Raw genomic sequence first — 21,761 nt, forward strand, 5'->3', positions numbered from 1 at the left:
CTCGGGCTTTGTCTTCACATAAAGGGCATAGTAGCCAAGGACACCGGCGATAACAGCGGCAGTGACGGCGGCCATGGTGGTGGTGCTCATGCCAAGCAAAAAGCCCCTCCTCGCAGCCTCGGGAGGAGGTGACCCCTTTGGTGCGTCTGCCATTTCTTTTCTCTCCAATCTCCAATTCTTGTTCCAGTCTCCCTCTCTTTCTGTATATCTTATATTTCTGTTTGGGGGCTGGGACGGTGAAACCTATCCTTTGTTTCTGCATGCAATATTGCATAGGAAAGGCTTTGTCGACACGTTTTAAGTTGCATGGCACCAAGTGCAGGAATTTTTTTTCCTAGTGATCGGAACACGAATGGTACACCACGTATTTTTATACAAGTGGTAGGAAATTCTATTTTTTAAGTTATTAACTTTTTAACACACATATCCCACCATTTATATAATGACACGTGATGTATCACTTCGTGTTCCTGTCACATTGAAAATTTTCTCTAAGTGCAGGTCTCTGTCGCTCGACACGTGGCCGGTTTGCGTAAGGTTTTGGGTATGTACGATTTCAAAACTACAGGTTGCAATGTGAAAAAAATATAAAAATTAAAACCTAACTAATCATGAAACTAGTTCATGTGAAAAAAAAAAAAAAAAACCCCCTTGTCTCCAAACTTTGGTATGACTCTAAACCTTGATGAAATCCCTATTGCGAACCTAAACCCTAATTTTTTGTGCTGATAACATTTAATCCCTATTCATTGATTTTTCTACAAATTCATCAAATCACTTGATATGGCTTGAATGTGACTCGTTATATATTGCTTGCATGTGAACCAAATTAGAATATAATTATAACGAAAATATCATTGAATAGTATTTTCAGATGATTATTTATCATCGTAGTTTTCAAATTTCATGTATAGAAATTTATGATTAACTCACAAGCGTCCCGACATGCAAAAAATAATAACTTTCCTTAAGAAAATTAATAAAATCGAGCAAATATTGCATTCACCGAAGTACAAGTACAAGTCTGCAAGTAATTGAATATTTTTTTGCACGAAGGAAGTAATTGAATTAGATTAGCTCCACAAAGTAGTACCGTACCCCACCTCCTTAAACGACGACGTTTTGAAGCGTTTCGAATCCAGCTAGTGTGCACTCACAGGTGTTGTAGTCTTTCCATGCTTTTGTGACCGTTGCAAGAAACGTTTTCTGCTCCGCCCTAAACGTTTTCTATACCGTTGCTTTAACGTTTTCCCTAACCGCACAACGGCTACTTTTTCTCCCCAGACTATATATACATCACAGCTGAGACCCCATAGCCACGACTCAAATTCTCTCTCTCCATCTCACACTCTCAAATTCTTCAAAATCCGACAACAAACTTGCAGACACTCTCTAATGGCTGGCTTTTCATCCTCGAAAGCTCTGTCATACTCCTCTCTTCTCGTGGTCTTTCTCCTCTTCAGCTTCTCCGAAGCCAGAGAGTTCACCGTCGGCGGCAAGAATGGCTCATGGGCAGTCCCCTCAACAAATGGGCTGAAAGCACCCGCTTTCGCGTTGGTGACACTCTTGGTAAAATCCCCAGTCCAATTCCCATCTGGGATTTTCCATTTTTTAAGTTTTCCTTTGCACATTGCTAATTTTTTTTTTTCTGTAAATTTGTTTTCAGTGTGGAAGTATGACAGCGCCAAAGACTCAGTGTTGCGAGTGACGAAAGAAGACTACACAAACTGCAATGCATCGAACCCTATTGAGCAGTACAAGGACGACGAGACCAAGCTCCACCTCGACCAGCCGGGGCCTTACTACTTCATCAGCGGAACCAAGGGACACTGCGAGAAGGGGCAGAAGCTGGTCGTGGTTGTTATGACCCCAAGGAAGCACCTCGGTATCTCTCCAGCTCCTTCTCCGGCTGGGGAGGTTGACGGTCCCGCTGTTGCTCCTACCAGCGGTGCTACAAGCTTGCAGGGTGGTGTTCTGACTCTGGTGGCATTGGGAGTTTTTGCTGTGTGGTTTTAGAGGAAAGAGTGTGGGGGGTAAATTATTTGTTTAATTCTTTATTTTTTTTTTTCAGAGAGGGGTCTGAGATATTATGTAATTCTATATTTTATACATATAAGCCTCAACCTCAACAATTTTTATCAAAACCCCCCCCAAGGAGTTCAAGCGACGGAAACAAAAACTTGAAACTGAAAGTTGAATTCATTGAAAATTTTGAATCTTCTTTTACAATTTTGAATCTTAGAAACTGAAACTTGACCTCATTGAAAATTTTGAATCAACGATTTTTCCTTGAAACTAAGAGGTACGAAGAAAAAAGTTCAACATTACGACGAAACAGGACAGTTAAATGTCATAGAGATGCACCGGCAAATCATTTCAATTCACCGAGAGCTTTTGGCATTCCTATACTCTGGGCAAGGTTGCTCACTCTATCCTTCATGGCCTGAAGATTGAAATTGAAAGTACACACAAATACCATCAGTTAAAGTAGCCGACAATTATCAATCAGTCTGTAAAAACATAGAAACACTTGTGTTCTCACCATGACACTCTTATGATGCGCATCTTTGTATGCTTCCGTCACCAATTCAGAGACTTTCTGCATTGTGAAAAAAAAAAAAAAAAAAAAGGAAAAGAAATCACATCTATCCTAAGGAGAAACTCATTCTGGCAAACGGGAAAGGGAAAAATGGTTTTCACGACTTACTTCTGCTCCTAGTTCCATAGCAGCCTCAGTTATCTCAGTGCGTACAGGTTGCTGGTTACCAGAAAGCGTTACCTAGGGGAAAATCAGAGATCGGAGGATTGTCAAATCTGAGAGCAACAGAGACAAGAGTATATATATGAAAGTGAAGAGAAGACGAAGACGAAGGTTCCATGTAACTAACAGCTGAGCTCATAAAACTAAAATGCACTGATTGGAAAAACTCAAAGTTATCTGTGTAGGTCAGCAAAAGTTTTGACACTTTGACCGTGTTCTTCACATTATCTTGATACTATGAAAGTGAAAGTTAAAATACCATTCAGACACAAGAGAACCAGCTTATATTCCCAAACTGAACAAATATCCAAAGTTGACCTTGTCGCAAGAGTGAATCATTCGTACCTTTATAATCTCACCTTCACAGTAACCATCAAACACTGCCCTGAAGAAGGGGAAAAAAAAAAAAAAAGAAAGAATGACGAGATAAATAATTATACCACTGAAAGGATTATCGGTATCAGACGAAATTGGATAAAGCTTTAAGAACATACGCAGCAAGCTCTTTCTGCACACGCACTGCTTCAACTTGTACTACATTTTGAGCTTGCTTAACTGTTTCATACAGATTTTGCATGCTGAAAACTCCTGCCTGCATCAAAAGTGCAGACATAACAGTATATCAAATTGATACTTAAATCAAGGTTTCTATTCTTAGGACTCCTGGACTAGCTCCACGTTGACTAAGACAGACTCAGGATACTGTAACAGAAAACAACATAGGATCGTAGTCACAATTATGCTAGAAACAACATAAAGTCATTATCAGCATATGTTCTAGTAAACCAAAAGTGACCACAGTTATGATAGACCTCATGCTTGCAATGTCGCCATTACACAAGACAAATAAACGATGATAACACTATCACTATAGCAACCTTATAGTTCGACTATAATTATAGCTAGGCAACCCCATTTGACGTCCATACCACTGCCCTTTATCCTAAACGAATCCTGCTATCAATTGCGTGATGCAAGATATAATGATCCGTAATAAAACGTTGCTGGACCATCTTCGACTAAAGTACAGTTGACAGCCTAATGTCAAAATCTGTGGGCCTAGGGCTGCATAAAGCTACTTAGCTTACAATTGGAAGGGCTACGAAACCCCGCAACCTAATACTGCATCAAGCATATAAATTTGATCTGGTGTCCCCACATGAAGCATATAAAAGTTAAAATCAGCCATCCCCTTTCATTTTAACAGAGTTTGTATTGACTTGACACACTGAGCAGAGGAATACAAGGGGCAAGAAATAAAATTTCTGAGAAGGATTAACGGGTACAGCAATGCAGCAGATAGCAATTCCAATGGTCAATACAAAGTTGGTCTACCCAAGACAAGTTCCAGAAAAATGGGAATACAAACTTCAAGAGGGAAAATGCTAAACCTTTGAAGCTGCATCGTCACCCTTTTTCCCTCCTCCAAATAAGCCATACACACGGGACGAACGGGGTGTCCTCCCAGTCTTAATACCAGGCCAAGAAACAATTGAAGGACATGCTGGACGTGAGTTTACTACTTCACCTGTAATCAGAATAAAGCAGTAAGTTTGATTTGTCATTACAAATTACGCAATAACCCCGTCTCACAGCGGAATAGGCAAAAAAATTTTGCATAACAAAACAATGATTAACAGATTGAACATAAATTTCGAAAAAGCGCAAACATTTACGCACACAAATTTTCAATGCCCACAATTTAGTTTGACATCCTAAACAATCTCGCGCAGCTAAGTGGCATCAAATTTCAATGCCCAGAATTCAAATACAATGGTCCAACATTTCCAACAGTAATTTCTCACACTGCCAAAGCCATGCTTTTTCCTCAAGTGTATGATAAAAAGGGGTTAAAATTGGTACAAAAAGAAACCCAATTTCTGTTCTATCTTGTTTCGAAAACGCCATAATTTCCATGCAATTCGAGAAATGTTTGCATACAAAATTGTGCGGAATACTACTGGTATTGAGCCAATACGTTTCGAGAGGGCTTACGGAAAGAGTGGTGGTCCTGGGAGTCAGTGAGACGGTGGAAGTTGGAAAGCCGGGAGCTTAAAGCACCGGTCGACGACATGACGGACACAGAGAGGGAGGAAGGAGAGGCAAAATAGTGGTGCAATTCAATGCCACTCTCTCTCGCTGTCTCTGGTTTTTCGATATGGTGGATCTCTTCGATACCTACCTCAATGCACCAAACAAAACTTTGGTAATTTTATTTATTTTTTATCTTATATATAATATATAATATATATATTTTTTTGAAAGGGTTTGCACGATTATCGGATGACCAGTTCCACATGACTTATAGGATTTATCATAAAGTTAGAACCTCTTTTTGGTAAAATTTTCATGCAAACTCAATTCCGGCTACGTTTTAGGTCAGTTCAATATTTATAACTGATTCTTCTATTTTTGACCTTAAGAATTTAAACAAATACTTCTGTTTATAAATAATAAGACCGCTTCCAAATGGCTTAAACAATTTTCTTAATGCAGACACAAGATCTTGCCAAAAGCCTCAGCAATTGCATATTTCACAAAAACTGTCATACGCTCATACATTTGTCTGGTAAATTACGACTACATTTATACTTATGAAAAGGTAACAACACAAAAACTTGCACTGTGAAAAAAAGAATGAAAAAGCACTACAGAGAGGACGGACGACGGATCATTCTATAACGAGCAAATCTGGTCTCCGCAATGCAACCTGTGAACGAGTAGGATATGAAAGAAGATGGTCAAAAGAAGTTGGCACTTAAATCTCTTCAAAATTGGTATTAAGGAACAAAAGGATTAAGATAATTTACTTTTAAAAGCAGTTCACAACGATTCATATGCGATGCCCTAACTGATTCTTTGAGGCATTCCTTTCTAGATACTTTGTGGTTGGCCCATCTCCTCTGGTAATCCGAACTATTTTAAAGTGTGAGATCGATCCCATACCAAACAATTCGGGATCGGTTTGGTTTCGGTATAAAAATATTGACTTTTCTGATTTAAATTGTAATACATCTCATCATGAGAAAGCCTTATGGGAAGGCAAACTTATACACAATTGGAAGAAAGCTTCGAATGCAACAGCACACATGCAGCAACCTCCCTGCTGTCCATGAGTCAGCAATCACATGCACACCCTTGCTGTCTTGCTGAGTGCTGTCTTGCTGTCTGTAACAGCACATGCTTGCCGTGCTGTCCATGCTGCTTCCAAGCTGTCTTGCTGTGTGCTGTCTGTAACAACACATGCTTCTTCCAATACTCCCCCTCAAGCTGGATCCAGTAGGTTGATGGATCCAAGCTTGGAGAGGAGTCTTTGAAACTGATGAGAAGCCAGAGGTTTGGTGAATATATCAGCCAGCTGATCGAAACTTTTTACATAATGTGTCTGAATCACCTGCGACTGTACTTGTTCACGGACATAGTGACAGTCGACTTCAATATGCTTCGTCCTCTCGTGAAAGACGGGGTTTGATGCTATGTGCATGGCAGCCTGATTGTCACAAAATAAGGTCATTGGTTGAGCTGTGAACACACCTAAGTCACATAAAAGTCCTTTTAGCCATATCAGCTCACACGCGGTTGAGGCCATTGCACGATATTCAGCTTCGGCACTTGATCTTGCGATGACATTTTGTTTCTTGCTCTTCCACGTGACCAGGTTTCCACCAACAAAGGTACAATAACCAGTGGTGGACTTGCGATCGATTGCGTTTCCTGCCCAATCAGCATCACAGTACCCCATGATTTGAGTGTTGTCATTCTTTGTCATGAGGATGCCACGACCAACAGACCCTTTTAAGTAACGTAAGATTCTTTTGACAAGGTTCAGATGCTCGATGGTGGGAGAGTGCATGAACTGACTGGCAATACTTACTGAATGTGAGATATCTGGTCTAGTGATCGTTAGGTAGATTAGCTTGCCGACAAGCCTCTGATATAAGCTGATATCCGAGAGTGGCGTGCCTCCCAAGTCAAGCTTGAGCTTGCTATCAAGAGGGGTAAGTGCAGGCTTGGCATCACTCATATTGGCATCTTTAAGTAGATCCATGACGTACTTTCGTTGATTAAGAAATAGTCCCTTGTAAGAAGATGCCATTTCGATTCCAAGAAAATACTTCAACACCCCAAGATCTTTAACCGCAAATTGTTGTTGAAGTGACTGCTTGAGTGTGGTGATTTCAGCAGCATTATCACCTGTAATTATTAAGTCATCCACATATATCAACACAACTAATTTGCTTGCAGCTCTTGTGCGAACAAATAATGATGAATCTGCATTACTCCTTTTGAAACCAATGCTATGAAGAACGGTACTTAGTTTTGCATACCAAGCACGTGGTGATTGCATCAGTCCATAAATTGACTTATGTAACTTACACACCAAATTAGGCTCTTGGCTTTGAGGGTGTCCTGGTGGCAATCTCATATAGACTTCTTCTTCAAGATCACCATGTAGAAAGGCGTTCTTCACATCCATTTGATACATAGACCAACCTTTATTGACGGCAACAGACAATAGAACCCTTACTGAGTTCATTTTTGCAACAGGAGCAAATGTTTCCTTGTAATCCACCTCAAATGTTTGAGTGAATCCTCGAGCCACCAGCCTGGCTTTATGCCTCTCAATCGAACCATCAGAATTAAACTTGATCTTATAGATCCACTTACAGCCCACTGCCTTTTTTCCTTGTGGAAGTTTGGTGATGCTCCAGGTTTTGTGTTGGTCTAGTGCTTTGAGTTCATCTCTCATTGCTTCTTTCCACACAACTTGATTATTAGCCTCATAAAAGTTTTGAGGCTCACTGTGACTTGAAATGTTGTTAAGAAAGACAGCATGAGATGTAGTTACCTTTTGATACGACACACAATTTGAAATTGGATGCCTCGGTTTATATGTGACAAAATCTTGAAACCTTGTGGGAGGTTGTCTATCACGTCGAGGATTGCGTCGAGGTACTAGGAGGTTTGTCTCATCCTCGTTCAAATTGTCATCCACACCTTGAGGATTTTCTATGTTGCCGTTGTCATCATCATGCACCGAGTCATCATCATGCACAGAATTATCAGGATGAGTACCTTCATTATTGACTTCAATGGGAGGTGTAGGAGTACAGATTCTTGGTAGAGGAATTAGGTCTAAGATGCACTCCCCCTGACTTGTGACTTCATGTGATTTGCTGAAAAAAGGGTTAGCTTCATGGAATCGTACATCTTTAGATACAATTATTTTTCTTAGTTGAGGATCATAGCACTTATATCCTTTTTGTGTTGATGAATAACCAAGAAAAATACATTTGAGAGCTCTAGGGTCCAACTTATCTCGATGGTGTGACCGTATATGAACAAAACAGACACAACCAAAGACTCTAAGATGTGAAAGGTCGATTTTTCTTCCTTTCATGACTTCAAGTGGAGATTTAAACCCCAAGACTCGACTAGGAAGTCTATTGATGATGTACACAGCCGCCATGACTCCTTGTGACCAAAATCTCTTTGGTACGTTCATTTGTAACATTAATGCTCTCGTTTTTTCCAGAATGTCACGATTTTTCCTTTTAGCTACACCATTTTGTTGAGGTGTGCCTGAAGGAAGATTTGTGAAAAACTAGTTCATTTGAGCAACATCAACAACATGCAATTAACAATTAAAAGGCGAAATCATGTTTATATGCACTCAAAAACAAAACTTAACCCATGAACTTCAAAGCCTAGTAGATAGGTGAACCAAGACTCAACTCAAAACAAAGTGAGTTGAGAAATCAATACCTTTGTAGATTTCTCTTTGCATAAGCAAAGGCTAATCACCCAAAGAGAGGGCCTTCATTCCTTGCATCTTAGATTCATGGATTTGGATGGATGAAAAGGTTTCTCCAAGTTCCCAAAATTGAGAACCTCTAATGATTTGGATGGGTTTTCTTTTTTTTTTCTTTTTTTTCTTTTTGGTGTGAGAGATGGGTTGACAGTGTTAAGTGTTAACACTGGTAACTATTATATATAACTAATTAAAAAAAAAACCTAAAGAATTAAATAAAAATAAAAACTGATTTTCGCCTCCTCCAGTTGACACTCTCAATCCCTTCAACTTCTTCCTCCGACTCCTCGTCCTCACCGTCGTCGTCAAAGCCCCCGATTCTCTATCTTAAAGTCTTCCGCCTCCTCCAGCAGAGCCACGAAAGAATTTGATTAATAATTGATCAAATTAGTTGGAATTTGATTAATATAGGAAGAGGCATTATGATCCTTGGCCTTCTGTCTCTCTGTGGCAGCAACAACCATGGCTGGTGAGAAGGACCAACAGCAACTTAAATGGGAGCATCGTCGTCGTCGTCAAAATACAAATTTCGAGGAGGTCTGTTCGTGGAAGGCGGTGTTTTATCCGATTGGTCACCCCTCAAACCGCTCAGCGAGGTCGTTCCTATATCTCTATCCATCGATTGTAGTTTGCTAATTTTCTGTTCGGTTTCCGAGAAAATAAGGGAAACCAAGTTTAAAGTGGAATCCAATCAAACTGAATCGGAGTCGACAAATCGAATCGTCTTGCCTCCGATTCAAATAGTCGACGACTGAAATCCGCTTGAATAAGAGCTATTCTTTTTCCGTTGACGAGGTTGGAGAGACGGGTGAGAGAGAAGGCTCACCGGCAACGACGATGGGAAAAGCGGTTGCCGCTGAGTTGTGCTGGGGATGGGAGCGCGTCTGTTTTTTTTAATTTTTTTTTGATCTTTCCAACAAATAATAATAAAACAGTGTTGAGGTCGATGAGTTTTGGTTAAACTAGTAATATGCCCGCGTGATGCTGCCGAACTTGAATACACCAGTCTTAAATATATGAATAAGACACATTTAACGTGAAAAACATTCAACATAATCATGAACGAACAAAAAAGATAGATTTAGGAAATTATAAAAAGCATTGTAACCGTAGATCTATGAAATTATAAAAATCCATCCAATCAAGAGACAATATAATAGTTGTAGGAAGGTGAGTATGCAACCAAGAATCTAAGATATACTTAGACTTGCAATTCCATTATAATTTCACACCAAAAAATAAGGATCAAATTTTAATTGAAACATCAAACTAAACAATCTCATCTGTTACAGATTGGAACGACTAAATAAAGAATATATCGATATGATTTTCAACCTAACTATAAAAAAAAAGCTTTACAACAGCGCAATCAACATTATTTGAACTCAACTAAAAAGAAATTGATTGCATGTTATAAATTCCTTAGGTAATTGAATGGTGGCCCAACCCCTACGGAATGTTTTTTAATCGATTTGGTAGTTAACACTGGCCCAATGCACAATACAAATCTTAGAAACTATTCCAAAGAAGTTAGAGCAAAAATTACCTCTAATCTTTGTTTCTCTTGTACTTTGGTATTGCGGGGTTGACTTGTAAACGGTAAATGAAGTCCTGAAAACCAAAGAATAAAAAGCCTTTTTTTCAGTTAACTAAAAAAAGCACACCGTAAACGGAGTGATCACCATAAGGGTCGCCAACTTGTCCATGTCCTCCGGCCTCTCCCAGCAGTTGTGATCACCAAAAGGGTCGCCAACTTGGACAAAGACAACCCCAGGAATGCTAGTGGCTTTTAGGAAGTAGTCGGTTGCCATCGAATCGCGTCGAGGGTATGCTGCAGGTCCGAGCTCATGTTGTCGCCGGCATCATAGTAACCTCCTACTAAATCTACCTGATCATACAAAAAATAAATGGTTAGTCCATACACACAAAAAAGCCCTTGATAGCTAAAAACGTCAGGAAAGCCATTCCACCAATTGCTACAGAAATGGATTAAATAACCAAAATTACTAATTGTGAGGTCATAATTAAGTTCATAATTAACATTCAATTTAATCGCAGTAATTGGTATAAAAACTAATCAACCACCGCCAAATAAAAACGGAAAAAAATTGGGGCGAATTCACATGTTTAATAAAGGGAAAATGTGAAGCAATGCAAGTTCTTTTTCTCCAGAAATGTAAGTCACATTTGTCAAATACTTTTTCTCCTATAAGTACGTAATAGCGTACCGTTTCAACATTTTTCACATTAGCGTGTGATTACTGAGATATATACCATGAAATCTTGCCAAATTTTCATTCTTTAACCATTCTGGCACATGAAAAGGCAAAGAGGAAACTTTGATGAAAGCAACTTCAAATTTTTTTTCCTAATCATGATTTGGGTAATAAATAAGAATCTGTAAAATCTAATTGGCAATATCATGTTCTATCCAAATTCAAAGAGATCGAGCGGAGAGACTTACGCCAATCTCCAAGCCGTCGCGACAAACCAGCTGCAGAGCACAGATTTAACAAACAAAAACCATCAGCGGCCATTTCTGTTGAAATTACATCAAATTAATATGATTTAACATAAAAATGCGATTTTTCTAATCATGTCAGTGGATTTAACTACGAATTTACTAACGAACCTTCACCAACGCTGTTCCGAGATAAACCACAGCTGCCTTGACGGAAGTACCAAGCGTATCGTACTCCGATCTGCACAATTAAATCGCACAATTAAATCGCACAATCGAGTTAGGGTTTTGATTTGGGGAAGAAGACGAAGTGAATTGGGTGTGAATTGTGAGAGCTTAAAAGATCCGAACGAAAAAAAGAAGAGTAGGAGGGGTGCACAGCGGCGTGACGGAGTAGTAGACGGCGTGAGGGCCGAACGTCAGAATGGCGCAGTTGAAGAAGTAAAACACCGTCATTTCGCTCCGTCTTTTTCTTCCTCCTCTCTATCAGAAGGTGAAGATGGTGAGGGTTGAGAGAGATGGAGAGTCTGAAAGAAAGTGAAAGAGAAAGGGTTAGAGAAGGGTTGAGTATGAAGTTAGAGAGAGGTTGAGTGTGACAGAGGAGACCGAAGAAGACGTGCGCTCTTATTTCAGGATGGCAAGCCCGTAAATAACCCACAATAACAGATTTGTAAATAAAGTGAAATTCAGTCCAAAACATTGTTCATTTGAACCGTGCCAATTGGAGGACACCTGTCAGAAAATAGTAAGAAAACTTAAGGTACCGTTTGGTACGTGGGACGGGACGGAACAGAGTGGGACAAGGCGTTCCGTCCCACGTTTGGTGCGCCTAAAATGGGTGGAACGAGCTGTTCCACGGGACGACTTTTGGGTGAATTTTCGTTCCACCTCATCCCCCTGCAACGACTCGTTCCACATCCGTGGAACACAAAATTATAACCTCTCCATTTCCTTCTTCTTCCTCCTTGTTTCCATTCAAGGGTATCTTTGCTCCCGCTCCGTTCCGTTCCGTCCTGTCCCGTCTCGTCCTGTCTCATGCCGTTCCATCCTGTCCCGTCTGCATACCAAACGATAAAGGAGACGAGGAGTTGGGACGGCGTTGAGTTTTGGTTAAATTGCTGGGATACATGTTAGAATACTATTGGGCCTGTGGAGGTGATCATGTCCCACCCCTTTATTCTATAAGAAGAGTAAGTCTGTAAACCGCAACACGGGTCACATCAGCTAAGAATACTTCAGAAGGAACACGGATCCTCTCGGCGAAGTTAAACCTCCGGAGTTTAGGGATCAAAACATTTAAATTCTTAAGATTTGATTCAACGGTGAAAATCTATTATACTTTTTAAAACTTTAATTTAATACAACGGTCAGAATCAATTGTGCTTTTTAAAACTTTTATTTTAAGGGTTGAGATGTTTTGATTCATAGGCTCCGGAGAGGATCCGCTTAGGTCTCGCTATAAAAAGTTCTCCTTCCGTGTTCCCTTTCAAACTGCGCCTCCTTCTGCACCACCACCCCCCCCACCCCCCCCCCCCTCCTCGTTCTTATCTCCAACAGGCAGGTCTGATTTTTCCCTCTCCTTCCTTGATATTATCTTTTCTCTGGTCATCTAAGCGACGGTTTATCCATTTTTTTTTCTAGGAATTTTATGGTGTTAATATAATTGTTGGATCTATTTTTTATGAATGTTTTCCGTGTACTAATAGTTATTTCTTATTCTTCTTCGAATCTTATAAATAATTTTATAAGAAATCAAATATCGCATCAAAATCCACATGTTGCTCTGTTATGCAACAAAACACATGATCACTGCACAAAAAAGCGCTAAAATTTCTTACAAAATACAGAATCAAAGTACAAAATCAAAACTTGTTATGCATAGCTTAGAGATTAAAATCGGAGAGAGAAGAGGGATTCTCTCCCAGTACACTGTTGTAATTTTTTTGCGCAAACAAAGACGAATTCTAATAAAGTATTGTAGGTGAAAGCGAAGAAACAAACCATCTTAAGGGTTTGAAGTAAAGCCTACGGCTTCCACCTCCGCTATCTCAAGACTCACACCCCGGATTTGTTGCGTTCACAACCTTCACCATTCGGCAGAGGACACCACCCATTAAAAAGTCGATTTTCCCCACCAAACCCACCGGGTCCAAGATGTCCATTACAAATTTACCTACGGCCATAGCTAACTATTCGATATGTATGATAACAATATGACGAAAGTAATTCACCAATAGTCTCAAGATATCAATTTATTCTAGTAAGTTATAAGCTTCGTCAAAGACTAACAATAATATTCATGTGCATGGACACATAATAATAATTTGAAAACATTTAGTTTTGAAGGAATCCACTCACAGGTAAGCGGTAGGCTCCTTGCATGATTCTTTTTTTAATCTCTAATAAGCCTCTGAATTGATTATGAAGCTATAATAAGCTTTAAAGAACATTCTCTAGAAAATCTTCCAAAACCACTACTTCGACATCAAATTAGCACAAACGAAGGGCGCCGCGTGATTCAAAACACCGAAAAACCTAAAGGTAGGTCTCGGGTCTTGCATGCGCGGCTGCGGTTCGGCAAGTAGACATTGCACTCGCTGTCGCCAGTGCCACGCGCCGGTCGTTTGTGAGAGTGACTGAAGATAACAGAATGTAACTTCATGAGGAGGATATGTCGTTAAGTCTAACGGTACCTTTGACGTCGTTGTTAACCGTCGTCGGAATCCTGCAGATAAGCCCTCGAGGCTTCGATTCGAATTTCATTTTCGATTTCACATTCACATATATGAATATAGGTAGAAAGAAGTAAGAAAGTATAAGAAATTGGTTTTTCGAGTTGAGGCTCGAAAATTACTCAGGACACCCACAATTCACATGATCTAAGCTATTGTTTATCTTTTCTTTTCTTTTTCCCTAGGAATTTTAAACATATTTTAATCTTTAGAATTTGTGCTTGTTTTTGTGGGAAATTTTTACTTTTTGTTGGATTATTTTGATGATGATACGATAATTTATGGATTTGGTAGTATAATTAATAAGGGTTGTGTTGGAGGGGTATTTTCATGAATGGAGGAGGTAGTATAATTGTTGGATCTATCATCTGCTAGTATAGATGTTAATTTGCTGGTATTTTCATGAATGGTTTTGAATGAGTTGGATAAGGCTTTCAGTTTCCTCCCTATTGTAAATTGTAATAAGGGAGGAATCACATATGGCATCAGGGGATTTTGATTTGAAGAAAAAGGGGTAAATAACCCTTTCTTTTTGCTCAATTACTTCAATTATTATTACTGTTTTCTGCGTGGAATTGCCTTTTGGGTGCTGGTGTGTGTTCGGACCAGTTTTCGGTTTTCTGCTATTGATTGAAATCAATTTTTTTTTCTTTATATATTGTGAAGCTGCTTGAGTTTTCATGTCTATGCCATACTACAAATCAATGTTTTAAAAGGCTCGTGTCAGGCGCATCTAGGCGCCCTGTGAGGCTGGGCTTGAGGGTTGCCGCCTCAGGCTTTTTTTTTTTTTTTTTTTTTTTGTACTCCCAAACCCAAGTTTTGGGTAGGTTTTAACTGCCTCATACCTCCTCCTTGCACTATCGTCTCTCTGCCTTTTTATTTTTTTAAATTATTTTATATAATTGATGTGTGTGCTGTCTGCATTGTTATATGTGTGCTCATTGTGCTTTTCATCCTCTATTTTATATATGTAATATAATATATGTATATATATGTGTGTGTATATATTTATAATATATATGTATGCCCAGGGTTATTATTGATTAATAATCTTTTTTTGTTTTTTATGTGTATGCTAGGCTGCGCCTCACGCCTCACGCCTAGGCTGGGCTAACCCTCGAACGCGTCGCCCACGCCTCACGCTAGTACATTGCTACAAATTATTCTCTTTGATTGTTCTCTTGATATTAATTATTGGTTTCGTAATTTATTGAATGAATGATTGATTTTATCTTGTTCATTATTTGACACAATCCTACCATTGATCCTACGCAGGACAAGATGCAAATGTCGAACAAGGATTGCTATTTTTGCATGCAGCTTATGGGGCGAGTTTGCAGCCTAAACATCACTCAACTATTATTATTGGGGTCTACTTCTAAGAGGCCAGAATTTAAAGATGTGTTTGTCAATGCAAAAGCTAAATTTCCCATCCGGATGGGACTTTTTGTCATGGATTCCAAATTGCATTGTGTTGGGGGTTATAACATTGTATTGAATGAGGATGTTCCTCATTTTGAGATGGACGGGAGGACGTTTCGACCTGACCCTGAAATTAGCTGCCCCAACACAGAGGTCTTCACCTTTGACCCGTCATCCAAGACCCTCTATAGGGACAATAACTTTCCCAACCTTTTGGGTCCGAAGTCCAGCCCCATCGTGGTCACCCTTGGGTATAAAAACAGAGTATATGTCCTCTCTACAGATCCAGCCTTCCTTTTTTCTGATAATTTACCTGAACCACTTTTCGAGTATTTTGATTTTGATTCAAGAATCTGGAAAGCTCTCCCTTCCCCCCTCCACAAATGCAGGCGCCCTATCGTTTCCTACTATGCTATTGGCCACAAGCTGTACCTTAAAACCAACCAATTTTCGTTCATTTTTGATGCACTCAAAGAAAAATGGGACTCGTCAGATGACGTCCCATTTAATGTTCCCAATCTTCTGTGCTCTCTAGAATACAATGGCTTTCTAATTGCCATGCCCGACGGCAAAGAACGTCTTGTTGCCTATAACTTGGACTCATTTGGGCACAGCAATTCTTATCAGCTTCTAGCTCAGCTACAGGACGTATTCAAGGCTCCCTTTTACGAGCCCATGGAGTGCTTTCTCACCCGTCTTGACGATCATGGCCGCATGTGCCTCCTCTATTCAGGCACGCCCAACTATTCCAATAGGTTGTGTGCCCGTGTAGCGGTGTTTCAAGTGTTCGTCTCAAACTCAACTGACAATCCAGTTGTCACTGCAGTTCTAGAGGCTGTCGAAGACTATGATATCGAGGACTTAATGCTTTGTGATTACACTATTTACTCAACGTTCATCATGTACGCAAACGTTTTCCTGACTTCCTCCCTCTTTAATTTTGGCTTTAACACTGATCTGCATTTCCATTACCGTAATGGTGTTGTATTTCTTAGTATATTGTATACGGCTGTAACTTGCCATTTTGTTCAATGCAGGTTTGCCTTCTTTCATGCATTATGTTGTCTCTGTAATTCTAAATGTTTCGTATCCTTTTTGTACGTTCCCAGTACTTTAGCCTGGGCAAAGTCCTGATTCCCTGCTGTTCATTTTGTAGGTATGATGATTTGAACAAGGACGATACCATGGCTGATGCAAGTTTCACAAACTTAACTCTTTCTGGCTAGGACAGGTGTGTTTCGCGAGTGAGACTGTAATTATTTTTGCCAAGGCAACTACCATGGGTGCTAGGAATGTTCTATGTAAATGCTTCAGGTCAACAAATCTTCTATGTATCTCTTCTAATACAAATAACTAGGCAAAGAATGAAATAGTTAATATTCTTCAAATTCAACACAAAACTACTATTGGTAAATACCTGGGAATGCATAACATTGTGTTTTGGAAGGATCCAATGAATGGAAACCAGCTCATCAGGATGATCATGCAAAAACTTGTAGGTTGGGAGGCAAACACCCTTTCAAAGGTAGGGGGGGACTTACGCTTGTCCAATCTAACCTCACAAGTGTGCCTATTCACATAATGTGTTCCTTTAAATGCCCTCACAAACTAACCAATCAATTAAATAGAGAATGCAGATAGTTATTTTGGGGTAATAATCATTAGTGTAACCCTGTGAGTTGGAGAACAATTTGTAGACCAAAGAATGCGGGTGGGTTAGGTATCAGGAGCCTAGACCATTTCCATAAGGCGTGTCTTTGCTAAGCTGGGATGGAAAGTGTTTTTTGATAATGATAATTGGTGGGCTAATATAGTTAGAGGGAAATACCATAGACATGATACTTTTTTGGAGACTAAAGCTAAACAAAACCACTCTCTCGCTTGGAAAGATAGCCTAGGATCTAGAGACATTATCAGTAAAGGTATGAGTTGGTTGGTTAGTGATGGCAAGGACATCATGTTCTGGACTCACAACTGGGTTTTTCCTCATCCACTCTTCCATCTTATACTAGAGAATCAAAGACATTGAATCCAATGGGGCACTAAGATTGCAGACTTTATTATTGACGGTTATTGGGATAGAAACAAGTGTTAAACAATTATATTGTAAACAAAATCTGTGACATTCCCATCCTTCTTATTTCTTCCAAGGACTCTGTTGTTTGGGGTCCAAGTACAAATGGTAACTTCTCGATCAAATTAGCAACTTGGTCCAAATGGAGGATCTTGGCCCTTCATCGGTTCAAGATCTTATCAATAGAGTTTGGAAACAAATTTTGCCTCCCAAAGTTAAGTTATTTGCCTGGAACCTTATCAAGGGTAAGTTACAAACTAGGAAGAAACTAAGCTAGTTCATTGCAAATATGGATACTCAGTGTCCTTTAAGCAATAACCACAAGGAAGACCAAGATCACCTGTTTCTCCATTGTCAATACGCTAAGCAAGTTTGGAGATGCTCAAATGATGTATTGTTATCTAATATCGATAATAACCTCAAGACTAGTGACTGGCTTGGAGACCTCTCTCATCGGAATAAGAATGTTGCAAGTAACCTAAGTAAATTACTGGCCATTTGTTGGCAAATATGGAATGATAGAAATGGCAACATTTTCAGGAATGAAAAGCCTTTGGGTAGTATATCTTTTCTTCGAGCTACGACTATGGTTAATGATTACTTCAAGGATAATGTTGCTAATCTAGAGAATGCAAAAGTGCCAGTTGAAAATATTTGATCGTGGAAAAGTCCAATATCTTCTTACGTTAAAATAAATTTTGACGAGTCAATGTCAAAGTCCTTAGTTGTCGGAGGCATTGTTATTAGGAATTGGAATAGCAACCCTATCTTTGCTGGTGCTATAAATTTGGGGTCTACAACCATTAATGTTGCTGAGGCCCTACCGTTACGGGAGGCTTTGATCTGGGCTAGAAGGAGGAGCTTAACGCATATGATAGTGGAGGATGATTCTAAGCTTATCATTGATGTGAAGTGCCATTTGAGATCTATTATCGAAGACATCATGTGGTGTTCCTCAGCATTCTATGACATCAAGTGGGGTCATGTTTTCAGAGAATCAAATTTTGTTGCAGATGTTATGGCATCTGTTGGGCTTAAGATAGACAACCTTTGTATTTGGTATGCTTGTCTTCCTATGGAAGCAAACTTGGCATTCCATCTCTCTTTAATGAATATTCTTTTCTATAAAAAAAAAAAATGAAAAAAAAAAAGAAAAAAGAAAAAAGAAAAAAAAGGATGGTAGTGGTGTAAATTTGGTGTAATTTTGGGCTATAGTCTCATTAAACCCTAAAAATTAAAAAAACAGAAAAAATGTGGTGTCGTTTTTCTCCACAAAAACAAAGAAACGGCATGTCGACCTATAGTAGTTATCTTCTTCGCGAAGCCTCCTCCACCAGATCGGGTCGTCTCCGTGTGACGCCTTCCTTCGCCAAATCGGGTCTTCTTCGCAAGGCTTCCTTCCACCAGATTGCGTCATCCCCGTCATGAGGTTTTCTTCCACCAAATCGCGTCAAAGGCCATGGTGCAGATATTTGTATGCATCCAGTCGAATACCCATATAAACCGTTGGATACCCGTATCCATCTGTCAAACGCCGTATCCGTTCATCCAGATATGCATCCAATGCGTATCCGACCGTATCAAAGGCATATCGTGTCCATTTGCGTATCCGACACGCGATACGCGAATGATGTGCCGTATTGTGCATCATAGCAAATCGTAATAACATTTTCCTTCTCAAAATAAGAACGAAAATTACTCTAGATCTCCGTACACTATCAATAAAAAATAAAGGCACCACTGTATAGTTTACCTTTCTGATCTTTCAGATCGTATCAAAACCGAGATTTCAATTTCATAATTGACTTCGGCTAATATGAAAGGACTTCTGTAATAAAAATAAAACATAGGTTGTACGATTAAAGAAACTGAAATTTCATGACATTTGTTATGAATCCAAGACGTTATCTGGACTCAGAGACTGCCTCATCATGTCTAAAAGTATCATTCATTTCACCAATGTTGTAGAAGATACCTGTTGTGCTTTCAACTACGGCATAGCAAGCTCAGAAGCTTTTTTCCACATATAAAACATGGATGCGAAGTGTTTACACAATCCACTTGAATGGAAGAAGGTTGGGCAATCAGCATTTGAGTAAATGTGAAAGAAATAAAACCATAGCATGTAAATCCAAAGAGTTGTCTATGGCTCGCCGCAGGACTATTATTTCATCCTCTGCCACTGAGCCTTTTCAAGCATTCTCAGTGTAATCTCAACCTTCCCTGCTTCCTACTCCATCTGCTTTTGTTGCTCAGAATCAACCACTTCACTCTGCTTCTCGGTTTAACTCAAATTGTGGTAAGCCATCTCGGGGTAATTTCTCCTCCAATCGCAGCAATCGCAATTTTCATAATCCTTGTGGTACTTTCATTACAAATCGTGGCAATCGAAATTATCAAGGCTCTCGCAATTATCAAGGTTCTTCCACCTTCAAAGTTCCTTGTCAGATTTGTGGTTCTACCAGTCATAAGGCAATTAACTGCTTTGATCGTATGAATCCGGACATCTGTGGTCGAATTCCTCCAGCCAAACTTGCTGCTATGTGTGTGCATCATTCAGTCAAACCCTCTCAGCCCTGGTTAATTGACTCTGGCGCCACTTCCCACATCACCAATGATGTAGCCAATATTTCTTCTCCTACTCCCTACACTGGAGAGGACAAAGTCTACATTGGCGATGGTAAAGGATTGTCTATCTATAATATTGGTTCATCATCTCTGCACACTCCTCATAATTCCTTTAAGCTGAGAAATGTTTTACATGTTCCTTTCATGAAACATAATCTCTTGTCTGCTTATCAGTTTTTTAAGGATAATAAATGTTCATTGACTCTTGACCCTTATGGATCCACTGTCAAGGATCGCATTTCGGGGAAGATGCTTTTGCAAGGACCTGTTAGGGATGGTTTCTATCCTCTCCAAGGTTCCACCAGTCTTCGGCGGCTTTGTTTCGATGAATGGTTCTTTTTTCAACTTTGATTTGGTTGTTTTCAAAATGGGGGAATTCGATTTGAGGAAGACAGAGAGTTATTATAGCGGTTTCGTGCTGGGTTGAGGTTGGTGATGAGTCAGGACAATATTGAATCATTTAGGGGTATTTACGGAAGTGTAGATTTGTAGTGGGTTGAGCTTGTAAGTTTGGCCCATGGACAATAGTTTTGGATGATTTTTTATTAAACTTTGAGCCATTTTGGTTAAATAACATTTTGAGATGGTTTTTGGTTAAATATTTGTTGGCTCAAGCCCTTTTCATTAAAGCTCCATTCTTCTTTTGATTTATGCAAAATTTAAGATGGGTTATGATGCCAACCCATTTTAGTTATCAAATCCCACAGAACACCATAGAAACAGAGAAATTTGTCACCTTTAACTAGCTCAAATCCACGGAAAACCCACGAACTTTCATGACTTAGATCTAAAATTCAAACATATCGACTTTGAATTTGATGAAATAAGGTGGAGATTTGGACCAAGTATGAAGAAAGGATTCTAGAAGTATCAATTTTTGGGGCTTTGGTGGTCGAATGAAAGTGGCATCACGACAGGCTGCGCCTTGGCTGCTGTTGCAACGTGAAAGGGATAAAGGAGGGAGAGAACACGAGAATAAAGAAGATGATATTGATTTATTAATTTTTTGGGCATTAAATTTTCTTTTTTAAGTTTCTTCTTTATAATTTATTTTTATCTACATGGTGCAATTGACCACCACGTCCGTAAAAATATGGTCAATGCATGTGACACGTTATTACTTGACGGTCAATTTGATAGAGTGAGTAACAGAGGTATAACATTGTAACGAACTCGTAAGTTGATGTATGACATTGCAATGTTCAAAAAATAAGGTATGCGTTTGTTATGAGACCTAAAGTTAAGGTGATAAAATGTAATTTACCCAGTTTATTTATATAAAGCGGTATTAGAAAGAAAATAACTAACATAACACATCTTAATGAGCGCGTAGCGCCTGTGATCAAAGAAAATGCCTCTTGCATGTGCGTGAGCACATGCAAAAAGGTTAGTTGTTGTTCATAAAGTGAGAGCCCAAAACGGTGAAGCATTCCAAAATGTCAAAAATGTCCCTTTATTTCCTTCACAATCAAAATCCAATTTTTTTAAAAAATAAGGACAAATTAGTAAAAAAGCATAACAGCAATAACAAAAATACAAAAGGGCAAAAAGGAAAAAAAAAAAAAAAAAAAGCGAGTGCAAACGGAAAAGTTGAAAAATGAAACGAAAATTAAAAAAATGTTCTAAAAGTGAAAAGTTAAAAAAGAGCGTGTACATGCTGAACCCTCAAACATAACAGGGAAAACGACTCCAACCTGTTAGCAGTATTCTCTGAATAATTCCCACGATCTGATGTGTGATTTTAGTGGGAAGTTCAACAGTAACTACCCACATATCATCAATATTTAGAGTTGAATGATCGGAAGGGAATTACTTTTTGTCTTTTGGAGTTCAGTGTGTAGTTTCAATTTATTCCAACATAAACAGTTCGA

General features: G+C 39.2%; 2 protein-coding genes, 1 long non-coding RNA gene and 1 pseudogene across 3 annotated transcripts; 3 read left to right on the plus strand and 1 right to left on the minus strand.

Moving 5' to 3' along the window:
• The first annotated feature begins 1,297 nt into the window (after nt 1–1,297).
• Nucleotides 1,298–2,118, plus strand: LOC103953554 (annotated as a pseudogene).
• Nucleotides 2,119–2,180: 62 nt separating this feature from the next.
• On the minus strand, nt 2,181–4,978 carry LOC103953540 (nucleoid-associated protein At4g30620, chloroplastic-like). The gene is made up of 7 exons (XM_009365292.2): nt 4,757–4,978; nt 4,153–4,289; nt 3,256–3,353; nt 3,107–3,146; nt 2,708–2,779; nt 2,543–2,599; nt 2,181–2,443 (listed from the first exon to the last, which is right to left on the minus strand). Exons 1-7 carry the CDS (start codon nt 4,833–4,835, stop codon nt 2,372–2,374), a joined length of 555 nt encoding a protein of 184 aa, XP_009363567.2. The 5' UTR covers nt 4,836–4,978; the 3' UTR covers nt 2,181–2,371.
• A 7,579-nt stretch (nt 4,979–12,557) lies between these two features.
• Nucleotides 12,558–15,175, plus strand: LOC125474798. Its single transcript, XR_007256181.1, has 3 exons — nt 12,558–12,595; nt 14,846–14,911; nt 15,042–15,175. It is a non-coding gene; the product is annotated as an uncharacterized LOC125474798 (long non-coding RNA).
• Nucleotides 15,176–15,202: 27 nt separating this feature from the next.
• Nucleotides 15,203–16,604, plus strand: LOC103953533. Its single transcript, XM_048578799.1, has 2 exons — nt 15,203–16,090; nt 16,345–16,604. Exons 1-2 carry the CDS (start codon nt 15,204–15,206, stop codon nt 16,412–16,414), a joined length of 957 nt encoding a protein of 318 aa, XP_048434756.1. The 5' UTR covers nt 15,203; the 3' UTR covers nt 16,415–16,604.
• Nucleotides 16,605–21,761: the final 5,157 nt, after the last annotated feature.

This window comes from the organism of the source record quoted next, unplaced genomic scaffold (assembly GCF_019419815.1).
Source record: "Pyrus x bretschneideri cultivar Hongxiangsu unplaced genomic scaffold, Pyrus_bretschneideri_v1 Contig1, whole genome shotgun sequence".
NCBI lineage: Eukaryota > Viridiplantae > Streptophyta > Magnoliopsida > Rosales > Rosaceae > Pyrus > Pyrus x bretschneideri.